Source organism: Camarhynchus parvulus, chromosome 14 (genome assembly GCF_901933205.1).
Source record: "Camarhynchus parvulus chromosome 14, STF_HiC, whole genome shotgun sequence".
NCBI lineage: Eukaryota > Metazoa > Chordata > Aves > Passeriformes > Thraupidae > Camarhynchus > Camarhynchus parvulus.
In genome coordinates, this window is record NC_044584.1 from 16202640 (window position 1) to 16227243 (window position 24604).

Here is a 24604-nt window from a genome sequence, read left to right on the forward strand (position 1 = left end):
TATGAGATTCCTTGAATAACTGGGTCACCAAGTGGGTTTTGCCTTCCAATCCAACCCTCCTGCAGTGGTTCCATTGATATTGCAGGTTAAGCAGATAATCCCCCTCCCTAAAGAACAGATCTTTGTATGAGAACCTTCCCAGCTTTGCTGCAGAGAGCATTAGTCCTTGGAATTTTGGATTTGGCGTTATTTTCAGGTTAGAGCATTCTCAGGTGGCCTTTTCATACATTTTAGGGCTTTTATTCCTTCCATCCTGCACTATTAGCAATGAAAGAATTATGCTGTTTTTCTCTCCTCTGTTCCTTCAGCATTGAACCCAGAGAGGCCATAGAGGAAAGGACAAAATCCCCCCCTGGAATGCAGCATGAATCCAGGCAGGACTTCATTCCCAGACCTGAGAAACATCCCACAAGGGGGAGGAGTGGGATGGAGCAGAAAGAAGAGGAAGAGCAGTGTGCCTGGGACAGACTGATGAAACCTCCAGAGGGTGCAGGAAAAACAGTGCTTGGGATAATTTCCCCACTTTCAACACTAAAAAGGTCTCCCAAGAAACCAGAGAGGGTTCAGGAAGGAGCAGTAGTGAGGGGGATGTTTACAAGGATCTGCATTTGGGACCAGTGTTCTGGAAGAAATAATTTATTGACATCTGGAGACAGAGCCACAGTCAATTTAAATGTGGGCCATTTTCTTTAAGATTATGAATCATGAAAAAGTTGTCTCCTATTACATCAAAGAGTCTTTCAGGGAAAAGCAGATGATGACACAAATACCCCTGAACCTACTGAGGATCAGTCTATTCCATTTAACTGCACATCAGTTGGTACAAAATATTTTCAGCATTTCAACAAGTGAGCTTTAGAGCTACTTTAAAAGTATTCTCTGCAGAATGTTCCTGCTTTCTCCCTCTGGTACCCAACAAAGCTGAAGAAAAGCCCAACTCTAATGTTATTCATCAAGTTATGCAAATGTAGGTTTCCTGCAGTAAACATCAGGTCTAAACAAGTATTTTTTTGTCCACAATTTATCAAACACAGAATGTGCTGTTCTGAGCATACCTGTAGCTTTTAAATCTAAATATCCTCCTGAACACATTCCTTAAATAAACATTCCTGAGCCAAACAGGAGCTGCCATAAAATCACTTGTGTACTATCTGCTTTCATTAGTTGTAGTGGGTTTATTGTCTTCTCTTAGCTCCCATCATTGTTTTATTTCTCCAGGCGAGTGTTATTTGAAGCCCAATGATTCATGTATTCAGAATTTCTGCCCTGAATGACAAAGACACCTCCATGAAGCTGATTCTGCCCTGATCCATCCAGTTCCCATTGTCAGATTATCCAACAGTCTCAGCAGAACTGATCCCTCAAAGTGTGATCAGGGCACACAGGGGAGTGGAGCCCAGTCCCAGAGAAGGAGCTTCTGCCACTTCTCCATTTCCCCCCTACTTTGGATTGAATCCTCTGCAGATTTTGCTATTTACATGAGATTTTTGCATCATTCCATTTCACATTTTTGCTCCTAGGTTTCATCCATGGTGCTCCTGCCTCCTGTATGCTTTTCTTTACAGCTCCCTGTTGCACTACTAATGACCAAAGTTCAAAAAGACTTGTCAGACAAAACAAGGCCTATTGCCTGCAGGAAAATACTTGGAACCAGAAAATACAAATATTTGAAAACCATAACTCATGCTGAAATTTTCTTTTGGGTTTCAAGGAATCTGAGTGGCAAAGAAATTGATTTGTTCTTCAATATCCTAACCTGGCTTACACAAAAGATAGAAAACCTTCTTAAATTATTTTGTCTCTGCAATTTCTATTACTTGTAGGCTGTGTAGATCTAAAAATCAATAGCACGCAACATCTTGGTCTTGATAAAAACATAATTTGTGAAGGATTTCAGATCAATTTTTTTCTCAGTGTAGGCCCAATATATATATATATTTTTATAACTGTGTCATTTAGCTGTGTAAACTATCCTTCAAGATAAGGGAAAAAAACACCACAAGAACAAACTCTCAAACAAACAAAACCAGCCTGCCAGTGCTTCTCTCCTCTTTTCGCTCATGAAAGTTCCTCTGGGGTGCAGATGAGGAAAGCAGAAACTTCACAGTGAAGAAAACCAGGAGTGTTATAGGTGTAGCAGGGGAAGGGTTAATTTTCATCGCAGAAATGCAAATACAGCCCATGTGGGGCTGTATTTTGGATTGTGACTAAAGCAGTGCTGATAAAGGTGTTATTGCTATGGCCAGGCTGTGGCTGAGCAGTGTTTGCACAGCATCAGGATTGTCTTTATTTATTTTTTTCTCTCTTGTTCTTTTCCCTCACTCTCCCCCCTCAACCAGTGAGCTGGGGCTGCACAAGAATTTAGGAGGGCACACAGCCCTCCCTCTGTCACAGACATATTTTATGAAAAATCCTTTTTTCTCCTGAGAAGCTGAGAAGCCTCAGGAGGAAAAGAAAAACAATGATTGTGGAATGCAACAGGTGCAACTTTGATTGGTCCATGTTGGTTGTTTCTAATTAATGGCCAATCACAGTCAGCTGGCTCGGGCTCTCAGAGCCACGAGCTTTTGTTATCCTTCCATTCCTTTCAAGCCTTCTGATGAAATCCTTTCTTCTATTCTTTTAGTATAGTTTTCATATAATATATATCATGAAATAATAAATCAGCCTTCTGAAACATGGAGTCAAGATCTCGTCTCTTCCCTCATCCTGGGACCCCTGTGAACACCACCACACTCCCTCTGCACACACAGCCAAGGACTCTGCTCTTGGACCCACCTGCCCAACTTGCCCTGATTAGTGTGCAATGGGATTTGGTCACAGACAAACTGCTCTCTTTAATGCATGAACAGGAGTAAACATATTTTAATACGGTGAAATCTAAAGTGATAAGTCCTTGGTGAGAATTCCCACCCTGCTGAACCCCAGTGGTAAGTTCCAGAATGCTCCACAGTGCAGTGAGCTCCTAGGGAGGCCCACAGTCAGAGCAGTTCTGGGAGGAACATCTCAGTTTCTGATATTAAACACTCCTGAAGGAAAAGTAAATGCTGCCAGATACAAATCTACTTTGCCAAACTCATGTTGTTTCACCTATTTAAGTTTCTCAAACGATGTAGCACGAGGATAAACTTTTCATTTTATATCAACAGATCTTTCTTACTCCCCAGAGCTCTCCTTCCTCCCTGGAGATGCATTTTCCAACTGCCACCCCATATCCAAAATTTAAAGATCTATCAGTTACATGGTTTCTAACACATCTTGCAGGAGAAATAAAAATTCCCACAAAGGCTGTTGTTTATTGGTTGTGCCTGTGCTACACAGGAATTACACCACAACACAGACTTGGCAATGAGTAACTAACCTCAAATGTCATGGTGGGACAAAAAAGAAATTAAATTTCCCCCACCTCTAAAGTCCTGTTCATGTCCATGAGCAGTAAAGACATTCCCCCACTGGGAGAGGACCAGGCTGTGCACCGGGATGCTCAGATCAGGGTAAAGAGACATTTCTGGGGCATTAGATGGGCTCTGAGTGCTCTGTGTGCAGGGACAGGGATTCCCCACTGACCACAGCACTGAGGGACCTCACTCTGACCCTGAGTGCCCACACTCAGTGTTTTTTGCCAGCAGCACACCCCAAAATTTAGAGCAGCCTGGCCAGGTTTAAAATTTCCTGTACTGCATGCCCAAGTAGCTGCTGTGGCTGCACCTCCACCCTGCATAACCAAAAAAAAAGTTTCAGAAGTCTGTAAGCTCTTCAAAGAAAAGGGGATCAGGTTTATATCTTCATTAAAGGATGGGGACACCCCTGGCATGACCCAGATCATCACCAGGAGTGTCATATTTCAATTAGCTCTGCCCTGTGCTGATAGCACTTTGCATATCACACACTTTCCATACACATTTAATAACTGCAGGATTTTCTTAAGGAAAAATTTCAAATTTTATGAGACAGGAAGGAACATGAAATTATAAGGTCTTTTTTACTGTTAAATGAAAAAATCATTAAGAATAAAAGTTACTGGATTAGAGGCAGAGCAGAGGAAAGATGGCCCAAGAACGCAGGCAATGATTTGGGATTTGAGAAACATGAATTCAAATCCTAGCTCTGCTGTAGTCCTTCTCCTGGCACATCACTCAGGCTGCTCAATTTTCTGGCTTCTCCTTCTGTAATAAAGAGATAATAGCACATACTAATCTCACAGGAATATTGGGGCTTGATAGCTCTTAAATGCCACGGAGCTGTGGAAATGAACTCGATCAAAACCCCCTTAATGCTGCAATCTGGAGAATATCCAGAGTGCAAACAATTGCCAAAGTGTTTTGGCTGCTTACATGCATGTGGAAATTTTCATAAAGCCTGAGTAAGAAAATGTCTTTGTGATGTTCATGAAGGAAGAACCTCAGTGGTGTCAGAAAACAGGCTGGTATTACAGTAAATTCACAGGCTCAGGCCAGGCTCTATTTAACCCCTAAGGCTTTTACTTGGTTAACTCCAAACATCACTTGGAAAGATGGAAAATTTAGAAAGTGCACAGAACAACCCATCAGAAAGAAAGAGGGACTGAATTCTTAAAAGAGAAGAAGGAGAAATTAGGAAATTGTTACAATATTTCTTTCCATGTACATTTGTGTACAGCCAAGGGAAAATTACAATGTTAATTTTAGTTACAGAGTTGTAATTTGTGATAATCTACAGTGATATTCCAAGAAAACCCTCGTGCCTCTTGTTTTCAAGATGTCCTATTCAATTTCAGTGAGCCTTATGCTCCTGAATCTACTCTGAGAGAGTGACTTTAGCTGCCCCAATAAATACAGAAATCACCTGCAGCAGTGATAAAGCACAATCTAAACAAGGACAGCTCCTTTATTTCTGTAGGAGGATCATGGTTTCAGTGAGCTGAGCAGCAGAATCACCAGTAAATCACAAGCAGACCACTGATACTCTGGTTTGTAGCCCTTTTAGCATTCAGGAAATGAGAAATTATAGCAGTGGTTTAATAGTGACTCCTATAAACCTGCTCCCACATAACTGCTCCTTCATCCAAAAAAATGGTGATTCTACTCATAAAAACTTCACATTAATGACAGCAAGGAAAAAAACCCACAACATTTTCTTCCCCTGTTGTAAATGAAACCTTGGAACATGCAGATTTTAAAAACCCCAAGCCCACCAAATTAAACAAAAGTATATTTAGCTCCCTAAACAGGAAAGCACATATCTAGTGAAACATATCTAACTAATGGAAAAGCAATATTACAAATCAGCCACCTAACACTGAATTACCTCACAGCAGCACTAGGGGAAAAAAAAAAAAAGATAAATCCAACACAGGTCAGGCTCAGCTGCCCTAGTTAAGCTTTTTCTGAAGCAAAAACATCCATGAGAATATTCTGCTGCTCATCATTAGGAGTGGGTAAATGCCTCACTGCTCCTGGCCCTTAATGAATTCCTACAATAACTGTTGAAGATATTTGAAGATATTGCAAAACAACAATGAATAATATGACAGTGGAGCAGATCCTAACAACTAAACAGTTCCCCATCCTAGCTGAGATAAAGTAATGGAGCAGAACTTACTGCATCATTTACGTTGTCTAACTACCATTCTTCATCCCTTTTTTACTGTAATTTGCACATATCAGTAATTCAAAGTGCTGCAATTTAAAAAATATTCAACTCTCTAGACTAATACTCTCATTCAGACTGCATCAGAATAGAGAGAGAAGAATAAAAAAGAATACCATCGTTAATTTTTTTTCTTCCATATTTTTTAGAATAAAGATATAATATTGGTTTCTTTCTAAGTGAATTGGGATATTTTATAATAGATTTCTTTCACAATTGTTTTTTCCATGCCTCTCAGGTAGAAATCCCTAGATCACACTAAACTCCTCAGACTCCTTCTTGGCATGCTATGATGTTTTGGAAAATAAATTTATTGTTTTAACAATTTTTCACTATGTGTTTAATGGGGGGGGGGAAAGACTCATAATGCCCTATAATATTTTCAAAGCAATTACAGCTATTTCCCCCTTATTTTGTTCTGAGTGTTTACAATTCCAAGGAAAACACAGCTCACTCTAAAATTAGTGAAATGAAGTTTAAATGCCTTTTTTTCACTGGCTTTATAAGCCCTTCCTGCAGGTGCCTCTGCATCACCACCAGACTGCCCTGCAAGGTAAGACTGGAGAGCAAAAGCCTTTTAATATAAATATCTTTACATCCAGCAGGGTTTAAAACATGGATAACCATGGCAGAGCTTCCAAAGGATGAAGCTGTCAAATTAACATGAAGCAGCACCCCTGGCTCATCCTTTCTCTGCTACTTTAAAATCTCCCAGTCAGGGAAAGGTGTTACTAATAAACAAGATCACTTAATTACAGTATGCTTATCAAATTATGGAACAGCTGTTGCTGCATGCACAGCCTGAAGAGTAAGAAAAAAACAGAATGGGCAAGAATCGTGGAAACTTTCTGCCAAACACTGAGACACTTCTGATTTCTTTTCTTTTTTCTGCTCCTGACCCCCTGCCAGTCACTATTTGTCCTTGATTTCCCACTGTATATTTGGAACAATCCTATCTCCTCTGCCTGTCATGTTTATTTTCAGTGGTTTTCTGGAGCTGTTTTGTATTGCTTTGTTTTCTGGTTTGCTCAATGCACTGCAGCTTTGCTGGAGGAGTACTGGAGGCATCACTGCACCATTAATAGAAGGTCAAACACCCAAATCCATAGGCTGTGAAACTGAATTTTAAAATCCAGGATTTCTCTAGTTAAAACTAGACTTACCTCAACATATTTCTCTATCAAAATGAAACAGGAAAACAACTGCAAATCAACTATAGCTAGGAATTGAACTGAAATTCAACCAAGGGCACTGAATACAAAATTCGATTATTACAAGAGATTTTGACAAGGAGCAGATATTCATTTCAACAAATGCAATTCCAACGCCTTAACACCTGTGTGCTGGACAGGAATTTGTGGTTTGAAATGCTTTTTTCAGGCAGGGAAGGGGACAGAGCATTCCAGCAGTGTGGTAGCTGTGCCCCGTGTCCCGGGGGTGAGGAGGGCATCCCGCCCAGGCAGATGGAGCTGCCAGGAGCCAGCTCCCATCCAGAGCTGTTTCCAGGCAACACTCGGGGCTGGGGCTGAGCCTGCTGACACAGGGACCCCTCAGCTGATGGAGAGTCCTGCTGCTGCCTTATGGGCACCGGGAAAATAATCAACAAATGATGCACGTGGAGCTTTGGGAGCGTTAAACCTTCCTCAGGTTCCAAACGAGCATTTTCTTCTCTCTTCTTGCAGCTCCCCAAACCTCTGCTTTAGTTTGTTGAGGGAAAAATGAATATCTTTTCCTGGAAACTAAATTTATAGCTACTGAGGCACTGTGTTCACAGCCAAATTAATGTGAGCTTCCTCAAAACATGCTGTGATTATCTCAGGGACTGCTGTCTCCCCTGGGCTAGAAACCCCAACCTCCTTCGTGCAATTTTTTACCAGAATTTTTCTAACAAAAGCTGTCAATTGCATCAAATTCTGCTAAGGGCTGTAAGGTTATTCTGTGCTAGAAAATGCTGTTCGTGACAGAGGAAAAGCTAAAAGCAACAAGCATGCTGAGCACTACAGAATTGATTTAAATCTATCCTCAAGATGAACAGGCTTTTTTTTCATCCAGTAAGCCAGGCAGTCTTTTTGAAATAATGAAATCTTATTTCCAAGACATTAGGAGGAAGATTGTGTTCAGTGTAGGAGAATAAATGCAAAACTCTTCTTTTTCTTTTTTCTAGCAAGGACTGTGTGTCTAATTTTTTCAGTGACATGAAACTTTGTGTGTTGGGGCAGAACTCAGCTTCTCACATTAATACAGTGGAACAAAAAAGTGAACATAGTCATTTATTTTGTCAATACCCATGTGCAACACAGAGCAAAGAAAAGTGTAATTATAAATGCATTTAAAGCAAAAATATATTCAGCCTAATACAGAACAAGCCGTGCTCATTATCTAATACAAAATATCTGAGAGCTGGAGTTTATTTTAAGCAGAGGATTATTAAAAACTGTTTAAGTATAAAATACACATCTACCACAAATTACACAGTTTTGTCTGACACTTCTGTGTTTACCATAAGTATAGAAAGCTATACCCTGAATAAAAAGTGCTTAATCATTATTGGGTTTATGTATGTGCTACAAAGAAAAAACTTACTAAAGAATAAATTCCAAGTATGAACAAGCAACAAGTGGTTTGGATTTGAAAGCCTCTTCTCAGAAAGGGAAAAGGCAAAAATCTAATCAGCACAAATACTTTTTTCATATGTCCTATAAATTTTGGAGATTAATTCATGATATTCCCTATTCTAACTTTATAGAGAGCATTTTCTAAAGGACAGCATGATGAATTAATTATCCAGAGCTGTTGTGAGGGCAAAAAGTGTCTGTGAGAAATCTGTACACAAAGTAATCAGCCAAAGGTGGCACAAACACGACAGTGACACAACCCAAACACACACAAGGGAAACACGAGAGAAAATCACTTTAACCTCCAGCCAGAACCAGGCAAGATTATTTCCTAAGGATGTCACTGCTCACTGAAGACTGAAAGCCCTCAGACCCTTGACTTGTGCTCTGTTAGCCTGGAGATGCAGCAAGCTGGAGAGTCCCAGGAATTTCTGCATTAATTGTGAGAGCACAGGAGAGATCTGGGAAAATCAACAGGCAAGAAAAAAACCCAGGGACTTACTGAGAGGAGGCTCTGCTCATGGAAACAATAGGCACCACTTGCATGGGGCTTCTGTGGAGTTTCCTGGGGAGAGAAAAATCACATTCTTAGTGGGAATGAGGGATTCAGGGCAGCTCCTGCTTGTGCTCTGCCCTCACTGAAAGATCCAACAAAAAATACCATTGCTAATGCACTGCTTGGGCTGTCACTGCACACGCTGTTGGGTCAGAAGAGTTTTTTTATTGTAGTACAAAGCCAAACAGCAAAATCTGGTTATCGATTCACAAGCATGATTTTATTATTTATTATACATTCCATGGACAGCTTGCAATGCATTTGAAACCAAAAATCTATGTTTTCATTGCAAATTTACCTACTAAAACAGACATTATTAAGCCATAACTGTAAATTTTCCCCAGCACAGGTTTCTGTTTCAATAGGAACACACCACTGTAATTTGCTTTTTGTGTATCCTTCAATTGAAAATTTGCAACATTTTTGCAAAAGAAAAGTTGTCATAAAATGCATAACCAAAAGGGGGGCATTCAGAATATGTTTTACAAGCACATATTTGGGAATTCCAATAGGGTAACGCTCTATTCCATGCCATTCTTTCTTATTAATGAGCAGCTGTTACATGACACATTTTACTGAATTATTCACTGAATTTTAGTAGGTACAGTAAGCTCAGTCATGTTTTACCTAACAGACTCTTCCTACACGCATTTTTCATTTCCATGTGCAAATGGCAACATGGACTCTTTGATACAAATACTCCTAAAAATAAAATTTTGTCCATATTTTGAGTGTCCAAAGATAATACACACTTAGGTCAGAGTATAATCAGATCAATCTGTCAGTAAATTTAATATACTTTTTATCCACTTCAGTAAAATTCCTATCAGTAAACATATTGGGTATTTTTTCACAAAATATCCTGCCCTTTATATGTGGTTTCACTTTAAACAAAAATAAATAAAGAAATAAAATAGAATTTTTTTAAAATCAATGGAGTTTCTTTCTAATGCAACTGAGGAAAAATGGCAGTAGCAGAAAGGCACACGCTCTATAAACATGACAGGAAGGATTACAATGATCACACACCCTGATAAAAGAACTTCAGAGTTTGGAAAGGTGACAAGCAGGAGCAGCAAACACTTGAATTTCTGTCTCCTTGAAGGTGGGACCATCATGAGAGGAGCATCTCTTGGAGCTGAGAGCCAACTTCCCGCTGATGCTCTCAGCAGCAATGGCACTGCCTGACTGCCCAAACCCTCCCAACAACCAATTTCCAAGCTGAACACACAAGTTTCTTCTCATTTATGTGTTGCTGGGCAAAAGCAAGAGTGGCACACTTAGAAACTGTCCCTCTGTACAGATTTCTGCCCACCCCAGGGAATACCCAGCCCTGCTGGGCACTGCAGCCCACTGGCACCACCAGCTAGCTCAGGGCAAACCCCACAGCACTGGGGGCATTCCATCACCCACCCCACTGCAGGGCACCATTTCCAGGGCTTGTTCACACTGAAATTATCTGCCTTACCAAGCACACTGAATTTGTTACCCAGCTACTCTGGCAATACCTAAACAACCAGCAGGATTTCAGGCATATTCACATATTCTAGCTTTCAGTAGAAGGAAATACTAGAAGAAACTGGAAAATGCCAGTACTTTTGTGTGAAAAACCTCTACTGTAATTGTGATAAAATCCTATTTGCAGGCCTCAGGATAACCTGGTTGGCTCTGGATTTGGGTGTTATACCTTATTCCTCACACAGGCACAAAATGCCATTGAGAGCTGCCCAAACAGCTACAAGCAATCCTGTGGAGACACACCACCTGCACATTGCCAGTGCTAAATTTCCTTTTCCACAACTGCCATCAATTGTGGTAAAACATGAAACAGGCAAGTTTTGCACTCCTATGACAGAGAAATAAACTCCAAATCAGCCAAGTTTAGCTTGCAGCTGGTGTTACAATATCTGCACGTGGCAGGCACACCAAGAGCAGGAGAGCCTGACCACAGTGCTCCTGCCTGTCACTGTCATATTTTCTGAAAAACCCTCCTTGCCCAGGATTCTTCTCCTGGGAAGCTGAGAAGCCTCAGAGAAAAAGGAAAACAATATAATCTCATTTGCTTCTCCTGGGTTTTGATGCTTTGGAATGTGGTTTGCAGATTGTTTATCCAACTGGTCATTGTTTGATTGGTTGCATGTGAATTGTTTTAACTTAATGACCAATCACTGTCAAGCTACGTCAGACCCTGGAAGGAGTCACGAGTTTTTATTATCATTCTTGGTAGCTTTCTGTCTGTATCCTTTCTCTATTCTTTAGTACAGTTTAGTATAGTATTCTTTTATATGAAATATTATCATAAAATAATAAATTAGCCTTCTAAGAACATGGAGTCAGATTCATTCCTTCCTGCCCCAGAAAATACCACACCTGCTCTGTTCAGAGACAAGGGAAACTGCACAGGCAGCTGGAGGAAGCCCAGCTGAGTGTGTAGGGAGAAGTTTGGCACAGATGATGATCCATTAAGATTCACTTAAAAATGAAGAAGTGTTTCCAGGTGAAAGTGCCAGTACTCAGACACCCCAAGGGCTTCTCCCTTGGAGCAGAAGCTCAGGCAGCCCCAACAAGCTGAGGTTGTTCTGCAGGGTCACTGAGAGCCCCAGGCCATCCAGGCTTCAAAAATATCACCACAGCCAAGCATTCCAAGAGTATCCCAGACATGTTGTTATTTTCCAGTAGAAGTGGTTTCGTTAAGCATTATATTAAAGAAAAAAAAATTACCTAAAGCAATAATAAAAATCACTACAAATACATATATACAATTACTAAGTCTGACTTAACATCGACTGCTTCAGACCTTTATCAAAAGCCTATGTCTAAATTGATCTAATCTGATATTTTTTAATTCTGTTCTAAAAATGCAATTAAACAATGATATCTCTTGCTGCAAGTTAAAAGCCATTCCCTTTAGATAACAACCAAATACAACAAGCAGTGAGTTCTGCCATCATTAGACTTCTAACCATATTACTTCTATTTTGAGGCTTTTTTTGTTTGGTCTCAGTTTAATTTCCTGTCAGCCTTACAAGAGATTTCTAATGTTTGGGCTGTAGGATATGCTCTGATTAAAAATAATCTTCCCAATTACTGCCTGGCATGACTCTACTGCCACATGCACTCTGCCACTGGCTTCTGCATTTCTGTCAGCAGTAATTGTGTCTGTAGCTTCTAACTGTAAATGAAAACCCAGGGGGCATATTTGGGTTCCAGTTTCCTTTGCCCAGCCATATCTTTTAATTTGCACTGTCTGTCAAAAGGAGATGTTTGTAGGCACTAAAAGGAAATCCTCAGAACATCAGGTTAAAAAAAGGGAAAAGGAGAAAAAATGAGATGCAACTGGAATATGATAAACCACATTTGATATTTATGCCAGGATACTCAACACAGAGCAGCTCACTGCCTTGATTAGCTTTAGAAGAGAGGACTGAAACCATTTACGGAGCATTTCTAGCTGCACGTTATTACCATTAAATTTAATCCTGAATCTTAAGCAACACCTTAGTATGGCTATTTTTTTTTTTAAATTCAATCATTACAATGAATACTTTACAGAACAGCATTTCCAGTCACAATGGAAAAAATGATTATTTCTCAGGCTCTGGGCCCTGGCCTCAACTGTGCCATGGGGTTTCCATCTCCAGCGTGGCTGACCTCAGACATGGCTGTTGGACTACTCTGCCCCTCCTCTCCAGCCTTTGGGTGTTCCTGTGAGGACTCCAGACCCCAAGGGTGCCCTTGTCCCCCTCCATCCCAAGGGGCTGCTGCTCCTGGAGCCCCCAGGTAGACCCTGGGGCTGTCAGTGGGATGCCCTGGGAAGGCTGACCTAGAGCAGAGGCTGGACAGAGTTACAGAATAAAGCAAGGATTTATTGAAAGGATCTCCTCCATGGATGCACCTTGGGCAGCACAAGAGCCCAGCCAGGGCTGCACCCAAGATGAACCAAAATGGTCACAAAATGCACGAGCGCTCCCGGGGTCTCTCCCTGGGATCAGTTCTGCTCCATTTGCATCTTGCAGTTCATTGTCCCATTCCAGCTTTAGCCCAGGCAGTCCCACCCTGCTTGTTTTTCTCTCTTCAGCCCACGGTGTTTGTGCTCTTGGGCTGAGATTTGGATCATTTGTCCTTGGTGCCCAGCTAGAGAAGGAATTGTTTTGTCTCCCTGCTCTGTGCACAGAGCTCATCATCCCCTCATATGAAGCTCAGACCCACACACTAAAGCAGCACAGAATCTGAAAAATATAAAAGCTAAACCTGAGGCATCAAGTGGAGCTGGCTCTGCTCTCCAGACCCAGCTGGGCTGTGCTCCCTGGGGCAGCCCAGAGCTCCTGGGAGCTGCCCCATCCCTGGGACACCTTCACTGGGAGCCACGGGGCTCAGACCTGGCCCTCAGGGCAGCCACAGCCACCAGGGATGTGCTGGATTCACGTTCAGAGCCCACAGGTTCCCTTTTCCTCCAGGAGTGCTGGAGAGGTGGCCCCATGTCCCAGGGAATGCTCTGTGTGACAGGAGCAGGGTGGGATCAAGGTGCCCTGGGGCACAGAGCCTGGAAGGACAAAGCACCAAGCATAGGCTGTGCCCTGTGAAGAGGACACAGAAGAAACTCAAGGAGGAGAACAAACACCTGATATAATGCCAGGAAGGAAGCTTTGTGTGGAAGGGAAAATGCATAAACAACTACAGGTGCAGGAATGCACATGGGATACTGCAAAGGGTAACAGCATGAAGAATATTAAGAAGACAGTTGCAGTTATTGCTAGGAGCAAACATTCTGTATAAAATGAAAAATACTGTAAAGTCCTCTAAAATAATTTTCTATGAAGTCTCAGTCTCTGTTCTTTCAAAATTAAGTAATTTTTTGTCTCAAAATGAAAATGGCACACAGCACATTTGGAATCCAAGAGATGCAGAGCATATTTTTGAACAAAGGAATCATGGATATCCTCTTTGTGATAGGAGGATAAACACTGAGATTTGGTGAATATGAGCAGGGATTTGTCCAAATAGCACTTAAAATTGAATAGCTTCTCTTGGCATAAGAACTGATTGGAAATATTAAATGCAAATGTTAGTGCTTTGCACTGTGTTTGCTGGTTGATGCTCTATTCTGTATTGTTTGTATCTGTACATGAGGGCAGACACTGCAAAGGTGAGAACAGATTCAGACTCAGCTCTGTCCTGAACCTTTGGCACGGCTCTCCAGGTGTTTCCCTTTGTAGGGCTCTGCCCCTCAGGGCATATTCTGTGCAACAAAAGACTGGTAAGAGAGAAGAACTTCAACACATCAACTGAAAGGTCTGTGCAGTGGAGATTGTGACCACGACTGCCTTCACAGCTGCAGGGTGGTACAGAGGAAAAATGGCACAGTTCTGTTCAAATATTACTTTTAAATTATTGTACAAGCTATGTAAGAAATCCTTTGTGTCCCTCTGAGCCCTAAAGGGCAGCAGGGCTGCACGTGCTGCAGCACAGAACTAAACTGTGATAACCTCAAGCTATCCTTGCTTCTATTTCCATATCTTACCTGAGATAAAACCATCACTTACAATGTATATCTCCCTACCTGTGACTAAAACTGCCAGAAGGTTTAAATAAATACCTAAAAAAGAAGGTAAAGCCTCTGAGTTAAAAAGGGCTACTCCTGTGACTGAGGCCATGTGGATGTTTACATGTTTACCCAGCATAAAACCTGTAGGATTAAGTACAGCAGCAAACATATCATGAAGCTGAAAGGAATGTGGGTCTCTTACAAAAAGACCTTTGAGAATTTTGGCTGCAGAGACAGCTCAGAGGCAGAGCCTCAGCTCCTCTGCCAACGCAGGGAAGGGGCAGAGCCCAGGGCACAGAGCTTCCCCATTCCTATTGCCATTGTGACCCTTACAGGTCCCAGAGCTTTTCTTCTCACTTTTTTTGGTTGGTTGTTTCTCCCCACTTTCCTACAGCACAGACTGTTCTGCCCCATGAGCAGGCAGAAAATTCCACCCAGAGCAGCAGCGCTGCTCCCATGTTAGCCCTGGCAACACAGCTGTGCCAGCCAGAGTGAGACCACTCATCACTCATTCCAGGAAACAACGTGCTCAAAGGAGGTGCAGAAATAACAAAATAATCTGAAAAAGGCTCAACTGTCCTCATCTGCCACTAGAGAAGTCCTTCCACCAATTCCAGTGCTGAGATGTCAGCCCTGACAAACACTGGGAAGCAGGAACATTACAGTTCCAGAACACAGGCTTTGCATTCTGCATTTTTAAACTAGTGCTTCTCTCATCTATCACAGGTCAAGAAATAAATCACAGCTCTATAAGCAATGCAGTTCAGAGAGAAATAGCCCATGTAGAGAGAAGAATGGTAAGATTAGCCATTTGCTATTATTTTTAATAGAAATTTCAACATTGCTTAAGAAATGTAGATGTTAATAACATCTGAAATCAAGGACCAGTATAGGAAAAAATAAAAACAAACCAAAGTCCACCAGTTTATCCCACAGCTTTATGATTTATGACACAATTATTCTTAGAGAAACAGCACAACTCTAGGCTAAATCTCTGAGCACTAACAGAAAAATAATAGTTAGAGGGTCCATCACATTCCACAGACTGGAGCATGTCTCTTGTGGACAAAGCAAAGCAAAAATCTCATTTGGGTAGACACACCAAATTTTCTGATCCAAAAGACATTTCTATCACCACAGAAAATAAAAACATCAATTCACATGCTGGATTCAGAGAGGGGGTGGGATGGATCAGCTGACAAACACCAACCTCCAGGAAAATGGATCTTTGTAAGGTCATCAGGGCTTGCAGGGGTCCAGCTTCCCCCAGATATCACAAACCATGCTGGAGGCATCCCCAGCCCGTGGCACCCACCTCAGGCCACTGCTGCACAGAGGGGAAAGGTTACTCTACCCTTGGCACAGGGGCTATTGGAGTTTTATCTAAAGGGCTCTTATGTTTATGCAGAAAAATCATTTCTGTGTGAAAAAAGGCAAAAAATAAAATAATCTAAGCCTGGCAAGTTTGGAGATTTATTCATGCTACATAAAATGATTACAACTGATTTCAACAAGCCGGTGTTTGTTTTATACAACACAGGAGAGCCTTGGGCTGAAGGAATTATTTATTGTTGTTGCTCCCAGCTGGGTGCAGTTTGACAATGATTACAAAATGTAAAGTCACAATTAGGGAGAAGTCCATGCAGATCCCACAGTGGAGTAGAATTGTTCTCCTCTGATCAGAAGGAAAAAAAGGAGGAAGCTCAGCTGTGTCAAGCAGTAAATTTTCCCCAAGAGTAACATGACTTTTCCATGGGAGAAAAAAGGACCAAAAAGTATAAATGATGCAACCCATAGACATCAGTGGGAAACTCTTGGGATAAACAAAAAGGTGAGTTTGTGGCATTCACATTCTCTGAAAAATCCCTTCACCCAGGATTTTTCTCCTGGGAAGATAAGAAGCCTCAGAGAAAAGGAAAACAATTCTTATCTCATTTGCTTCTCCTGTGTTGTGCTCACATGTGGAATGTGTTTGGAGATTGTTTACCCACAGGTGATTGTTCCATTGGATTCTGCTGTGAGTTGTTTTCACTCTTGGACCAATCAGGGCCAAGCGGTGTTAGGACTCTGGAGAAAGTCACGAGTTTTCATTATTATCTTTTTAGCATTCAGTAAATATCCTTTCTTTATTCTTTAGTACAGTATAGTATTCTTTAATATAATAGACTGTAATAAAGTAATAAATTAGCCTTCTGAGAACATGGAGTCAGATGCATCATTCCTGCCTTTGCTGGGGCATTCCCTGCAAATAATGAGTACAATAGTGAGTTTTTTAAACTAGAGTTCTTTCAGCAGGAAAATAATCAGAATTGCAAACATCACACATTTCTGAGTGACCAGTTCCACGCATTTTTTCTTTAATAAAATATAGTCTAATATTAATATGTCATAAATTAATAAATTAGCCTTCTGAGAACATGGAGTCAGATGCATCATTCCTGCCTTCCTCAGGGCATTCCCTTGCAAATAATGAGTACAATAGTGAGTTTTTTAAACTAGAGTTCTTTCAGCAGGAAAATAACCATATTTATAAACATCACACATTTCTGAGTGACCAGTTCCACACATTTTTTCCTTCCTCCATGCCCTTTCCCAGCACCCCAGAAGAATCCCAGCCTGCAGACAGTACTACCCCCTCCATCCCCCCAGCATCAGGAGCTGCAGCCCAGCTAAATGACACCTGGGGAATGAAGCCACCCATCACTGGGAGGGGGCTGAGAGGCTGGGACAGGAGCCTGCCAGCCCCTGCAAATCCCTCACAGAGCATCTGAGCCTGACACTTAATATTCACACTGGATTGCAAGCTATGTACTCAAGGATAAAGCTCAGTAATAATAAAGATTCACAGTCTGACAGGCTCAGCATACAAATTCTCAGTGCAGAGCTCACTTTGAATATTTTTTTTTTAATCTTAAAAGGAATCAGGAATTTTCCTCTTATAAAAGAAACAACAGTACTTGCCATTTAGTGAGGGAAACAATGGAAGGAGAAAATGTAATTTTAGTATAAGTTTAGATATTGGTAAAGAAGCACCAAAATAAATATTTTATTTCAATGTCAGAACATTATGTCCCCAGTCCTTGTCTTGCTCATCAGACACAGGAATACATCAAATAAGCTATGCAGTTTCTTTTTATGCAGGGCCAAATCCTTTCAGCCAGAAATATACTACTTTAAACCATTTAAGAATTTGCCCACACTTCTAATAATTTATGCCTTGTATTTAGCATGTCAGCTGTGAAGCCAAAATCCTGGAAATATTTAAAACCTTGATATATGTTACCAGAACAAGGTACCTAACAGTGGTCTCACTAGTCCCAATGCTGGGTCACCAATGAACAAATTTCTAGGTGCTGTTTAAACTTCATTCTACGCCTCAGTCTTAGTCATGTTTTATTTTAATATTTTATTCAACCTTACTAAGTACTGTGCTTTGTACAGTAATATATTAATTGTTTATTTTAAGTCATAGCCAATTTTTTTTTTTTTTAGTTTTCTATTTAATGTTTATTTTATGTTACAACAACTTGGCAACTTGCTCCTGGGGTGGTTTTTCTTTTTGCTTGTTATGTAAATGTTATAGATGTAGGAAGTGGTGTAAAATTAACAAAATTATAATTAAATTCCTGATAGTTTTTACACTGAAAACACTGTTACTAAACATTATCTCCCCTTAGACACTTTTCCTTGTTTCATATTTTGCTTCAAATGTCTACAATTCTATTACTAAATCTACTTTTTTCTTTTAAAACCACATTGCATCCAGCTTAACTCCATCTCACTAAATCACCTTTTTAGTCATACCTTGATTCATTACATTTCACTGCCTTTCATATTTAAATTATTCCATTTCTTTCCCTACTCCCCACAATACTTTGAACATGACAAGTCTCACTTTGTACAGGGATTTCTCATACTGCACCCTCACAGAACTCCCTCTATTAACACCTGATCATTCTCCCTGCAAGTTTTCCTGCAGAACTGCCTTCCAAAACAATCCCAACTTTGCACATTCAGTCCCACCCCTTAATTCTATTTACATTTCGTGAGCACCAGGACAGTCAGCACTGGATTTGCTGCATCAGAAACCAAGGGATGAACACTGAACTCCAGCCCTGCACCAAGCTCCTCCTACCCATGGGGATTCAGCCAAGAATTGAGGCTCCATCCCTGTGCCCACATCCCGCAGGATCAGAGGTTTTGTGGGACACTATTGTATTTGTGGGATGCCCTGTGGCAGGAAGGAATGATCAATCTGACTCCATGTCCTCAGAAGGCTAATTTATTTTTTTATGGTACTATATTATTGTGGTATTTTCAGAGTCCCCTGTCATGGGGAGGAAACATGAATCTGACTCCAAGTTCTTAGAAGGCTAATTTATTATTTTATGATATATATTATATTAAAGAATGCTGTACTAAACTGTACTAAAGAATAGAGAAAGGATACAGACAGAAGGCTACAAAGAATGATAATAAAAACTCGTGGCTCTCTAGAGTCCTGACACAGCTGGACAGTGATTGGTCATTGAGCAAAAACAATTCACATGAAACCAATGAAACAATGACCTGTTGGATAAACAATTTCCAAACCACATTACAAAGCACCAAAACAGAGGAGAAGCAAATAAGACAATATTGTTTTCCTTTTTCTCTGAGGCTTCTCAGCTTCCCAGGAGAAAAATCCTGGCAAAGGGATTTTTCCAGAAAATACGACAGTAATATATTATATTAAAGAATACTGTACTATACTATACTAAAGAATACAGAAAGGATACTTACTGAATGCTAAAAAGATAATAATGAAAACTCCTGACTCTTTCCAGAGCCCTGACACAGCCTGGCCCTGACTGGCCAAAGAGTGAAAACAACTCACAGCAGAATCCAATGGAACAATCACCTGTGGGTAAACAATCTCCAAACACATTCCACATGAGCACAACACAGGAGAAGCAAATGAGATAAGAATTGTTTTCATTTTCTCTGAGGCTTCTCAGCTTCCTAAAAGAAAAAATCCTGGGTGAAGGGATTTTTTCAGAGAAGTGAATGCCACAGGACACGATACAGAGGATTGAGGCACAGTGGAGTCTGGCTTATACCATGGAAATGGATCTCTTTTCCATCTACAGAGGGAATAAGCAGCTGAATCTCCGGATGATACAAATGTGATTATTATGGCATAAAGTGCAGTTCATCCTTACTCTCTTCTTGACCAAAGCTACATTTCTCAGGGATTGCACTCACAATCAGCATTCCCTCCTCAGACTTAATACAGAAATGAAGCAATAGTTCCTCTATTCCCATAAAAAATATTTTTCTTCATGGATTTCTTAACTGAGCCTTAGAAAAAGATCATCTCCAATGCTAAGCAACAAATTCACATTTCTCTTTAGAGAGTGCAGATATGGAAGTGCTGTAACCTGAACTCAAATTGAGGATAAATTGGTTGAAACAGCACTAAAACTGGATGCTCCTCAGAACTGCCCTCCCCATGGGGGTGTGAGCAATCCTTCCTGCCAAAACTGGCTCTGGCTCACATCACTCCCCACTACTGGCAATTCAGAGGAGAGCAATCTTCTCTAAGCTAATTTATCCTCCTGGAAGCTGCTCTGCTGCTCTTTGGCTTCTCGATCCAGGAGTTCAATCCCTGGGGGCAGGAGCTGACCCTGACCTGGGCAATGAGGGCTGGAGAGCAGCCACAGCCTCCAGAGCAGCCACCAAGTGCCCCCAGCTATTTGCCACCTATAATATCCAAGTTATCATTTCTATTTGCAACTCATCAAGAGTTAGACTGCATTCAAAAAGCTGCCACATTTACCAAAAGCTGCAAATCCCAGCCTGAGTCACCCAATCTTCTGGGCAATAGCCAAATCCTGCCTGGCTGCGCCGAAAGGTGTCTTCATCTTTCCAGGGGTTAAGAGAAATTGTTGGAAGGACTGGGAGATAACTGCTTCCTCCAATTGAATTGTATTCCAAGTCAAATTAAAAATGGCTCAGGATCTTGTAACAGAAGGCAATCACTTCAAAAGCATCAGATACTCACTGCTGTCAGGAAACAGTTTGTCTAAAGGAATCATGGCAATATTTTGAGGTTTTTTTCCCCTAATCTTACCTTGTAAAAGCTTTTGGAATGAAAAACAATATTAAACATTTTAAATCATTATTTATATCTAGCCACTAAACAAAAACAAGATTATTTTCTTTACTCAAAAACCTACTTTCATAGTTTTTAGCTTGAAAATCTGTGCAGGAAGGAATGATTCAAGTCTCAGAGCCACAAGTCAGAGAGAATTGGTTAAATGTCTTTGTCCTGTTTAAATATCAAAGCTCTTCTGGGTATCATTTAGATCTACCCATCATAATTCAGATACTTGTGAATAATTCAAGATGTTATGCTTTAACTTCTATCAGCAATTCCCTTGAAGGGGAGCAGTAAGTAAGCATTTCTTATAAGTTATAGCATGGATCCATATAATTAATATTTTGATGTACTTTACCTGTCTTACTGTTTGCTCTTGTGATATTAAGTTGGTATTAAATAAATAATACACTCAGTAACTTGTCCTACTTTTCAAAGGTGCTCCAATTTATGTAATTGCTTTATTTGATTTATTGTTGCATCTTTACTCGAGTTACATATTCTGTTAATGTGCTATCAATGGAATTAGCTGTTTCTTAATAGGAAACTTGTTTTAAAATCAAGCCAGCATATTTATTGCAAAAAGGAATGCACTGCTTGTACTTCCTTGGAATCAAAATATCCTTTTAATGGTGGGAAGTAACCTGCTTCATCTTTCCATGTTTTTCTTGGCATGCTGAAGCAAACCAGAGATGATGTGCTGTTACTCAAGCATAAGAAAAATAGCAGCACCCCAGTTAAAAACCTCAGAGGTGACTAAAGGCACATAAAATCATAAGAAAACAACAACTAAAGTATAGCCTGATTTCTCAAATAACAATTCAGAGAAAGCTTCTGTCCAAGGGACTGTAAATTATGTATCATGCTTTCACAATTTTGAAATTAATCCACAATATGAAGAAAGATTGATTTCAGCATTTCTGATTTGCTAATTTACTCCATTAAGTAAATACCCATCTTTGATTAGAAGGATAAAGAATCAACACACAGCTTGTATTGCTGAAATAAACTTCATTTCTGCACTGTACACTGATGTCCTCCAGGAGCTGTGCTGGCCTGCTCTCCACACTCACACAGACAACTCTCAAGGTAAACAGGGATGGGGACAAGAGAAAAATCAATCTCTGGAAACAGAGAGAAAATTAACTTGTTTATACTGCCCTCCCTCAATCATCTCCATTCATGAAGGATATTAATTTTGACTATTAATTAGAGTGGCATCTGTGGACCAGGGAGCACGAGCAGTGCTGGCTGCTGCTCCAGGTGTGCAGGGAGTGAAAACTCATTTCTGAGCTGCTCCACCACAGCAGCAACGATTCACCCAGAGTCAGCTGGCTCAAACACACCTCCAAGAACACACTGAGTGAGGATCTGCAGTACATGGAAGCAATTCTGGACATATTTTCCAAACTTAACATCCCTTAGCAGAACAGCTCAGCAATGCACTGCTGGCGAGCAGCCACAGCCTCCAGAGCAGCCACCAAGGGCTCCAAGCTGTTTGCCACCTATAACATCAAAGTTATTATTTCTATTTGCAACTCATCAAGAGTTAAACTGGATTCAAAAAGCCTCAGTCCAGGCTGCTGATTCCCGCTGCTGTACATGAGGCAAAAGCTCAAACCCACAAACCCAACACAGGCATTATTCCATTTATTCCATACCTTACCCGGCTTTAGGAAAGCACATATCTACTATATAGTCCGAAAGAAAATTACTGCCATCATATGTAAAACCTGCTGCATTTCCAAAAAGTTCTGAAAACACAGTAATAAACTACACTGCTAAATTTGTAAGACCTACAATGTAAAAGTGAGCTGTTTCATATCTCTCAAGATTGGATTTCTCTGCGTTTTTGTATTTTCTACCTTGTTCTCTTATTTCATGGCAAAACACTCTGCCATGCTAGCATGTGTACTATAACAGAATTATAATTATGCATTCTCTGCAAGAGAGAAACACCTCAAGTATCACACTTCTGGGAACTTGCACTGACAGCTGAGACACAGAAGCAAAATGCCCATTTGGAGCATTTATGAATTCCTGCATAATTCCAAATTCCTTTTGTGACTTCCATTATATTTGTGAAACTATTTACACCAATTTTACATTCGATGCTACAGCATTGGTTCCAAGTTGGAGATTCTCACTGCAACTATCAGTCCTGTAGTGCCAGACAAAAAGTTTCTATTTCTGGCTAAATTGACAATACGGAGAACACATTTCCTTCCCAGCGTGCCAAATTCCAGACTGAGAGCAATGGAATCTCAATATAATCCTCTAATGCCTGAAACCCCTTCAAGCACCTCAATCTATCAAGTGTTAAACATTTTATAACACCTATAAACACTCCAAGGGTCTAATGAAGCTCATACTACTAAGAGTGCAACAAGTGAAAGGTGGTGTAAAAATCAATTTTCTTTCACCTCAGCTGATTTATATTCCTTCCTGAACAAATTAATTTCACACTAAGCAACTGGTTTAATAAAACTTGAGAGCAGCCCTATATTAAAGAGTTTTGTTCTTACTCCAGGCAGAGATAACTTGGAAATTGTAGTAAAACAGCAGTCTGGGATTACTCTGCAATTTGTAAAGCATGGCCTGCCTCATTTCACAGCTTTTTTTCATGGAGTTTTATTTCTGAACTTGTGAAAAGGAATTTTAAAAAGCACAATGCAGGTTTACAGTCCAGAAATTACACTATAAACAATAACATAGAAAAGTAAACCAGGCAAATATGAAAATACATCCCAAGGAAATAAACACGTTCAGAGCCTTAGTACCCAAACTGAGAATTAAGTTGTGCTTAATTCTAACCCTGGCTGCAATACAAATAGTTGTGTTACAAATAATAAAATCAAGGGGATTGCTGAGGTATTTGATATGAAACAGGGATGTGCCATGTAGCACAGCTGGAATATTTGGCATTTCTGCCCTCTCCTTTCTGCTGCTGCCTTTTGCATCCCTTACAGCCCCAGGAAATCCCTGCACACAGAAGGGCTCCTCCTCCTTTTCCCCAGCCCCACAACCACCAACCCATTCTGCTGGGTAATGAAGACAGAGATAAAAACTGAATTTCAAAACAAAGTCAATTTTCTACTCACGGATTGAAATAACAGTGACAAATTCCACACATTAAGACTTCTCTGGAGCTTTCTTCTCAATTGCTCAATACAACTGCATTTTCTTGCAGAGACATAAAACTTAACCAACTGAAGAAAAAAAGGCAAGTAAGATGCAGTACACTACAGAGTGCACAAAACACAAAACCAGGGGCTCAAGCTGACAAAAAAACCCCCAAAAAAGAAGTAAATGTTCTGACAACTGAGATAAGCTGAGCTTTTTTATCATTATTATATCTGTTGACTGTACTAACTACAGAAGTCAACCCTATGGACTGGATGTAACTTCTCTCTCCTCACTTGCACATTTTCCTGGGGCTTCCAGGGTATAATCCTAAGGCAAAAATGCCCATAAAAACAGGTGCACAGCAGAAACAGGAACCTGGAATGCATGCAAAGCATGTGTAATAAATATCTACAACATGATTTGAGTATTTTCAGAACTATTAATGCATCTCTGAAGTGTTTGTTTAAATAATGTTTTTAAAAGTAATTTGACTTTTTCGGCAATTGGCACCTTATTGCAATTGTGCTGAGCATTTTTAGCCAGCATGGAGATTTGATTTGCTTGCTGTTGATTGAAAAACATATGAACAAAATCACTGCTTTTTTTCCTGAGATTAAAAATATCATTTGAGGCTTGAGGTTCATGTTTTCTGATGTTGCTTAGGATGAAAAAGCTAATGTGGTTTGTGACCCCAAGCCAATCACCAGAACATGAAGCAGCAAATAGACCACAATGAGATCCATAATGGAAACTTAAACATAAAGCAACACAAGGTAATTGAAAGTTGTTTTCTTTTTTCTCATCTCACCTGCATAAAAATTCACCGAATGACACAAAGGTGTGAAAGCACACAAAAAAGGAGTTTCCCATTAGAGGCTGAAATATGAACACTGCTATTCAGAGTGGGGGCAGGATGTGGCAGGAAGGAAGCACACACTGCTCTAGTTTGTGGAAAACCTGTCAAGGAAATAATTTCTCTTCTTGTTTCCAAAACA

At 40.4% G+C, this 24604-nt stretch overlaps 1 protein-coding gene across 4 annotated transcripts in view; it reads right to left on the reverse strand.

The window, feature by feature from the left end:
- The window catches only part of RBFOX1 (RNA binding fox-1 homolog 1), an 815431-nt gene that overhangs the window by 662527 nt on the left and 128300 nt on the right, over positions 1–24604 (reverse strand). For all 4 annotated transcript variants that reach the window (XM_030957849.1, XM_030957841.1, XM_030957844.1 and 1 more), the window contains exon 2: positions 8746–8808. In XM_030957849.1, coding sequence (XP_030813709.1) covers positions 8746–8808 — 63 coding nt within the window. The remainder of the gene's footprint in view (positions 1–8745; positions 8809–24604) is intronic.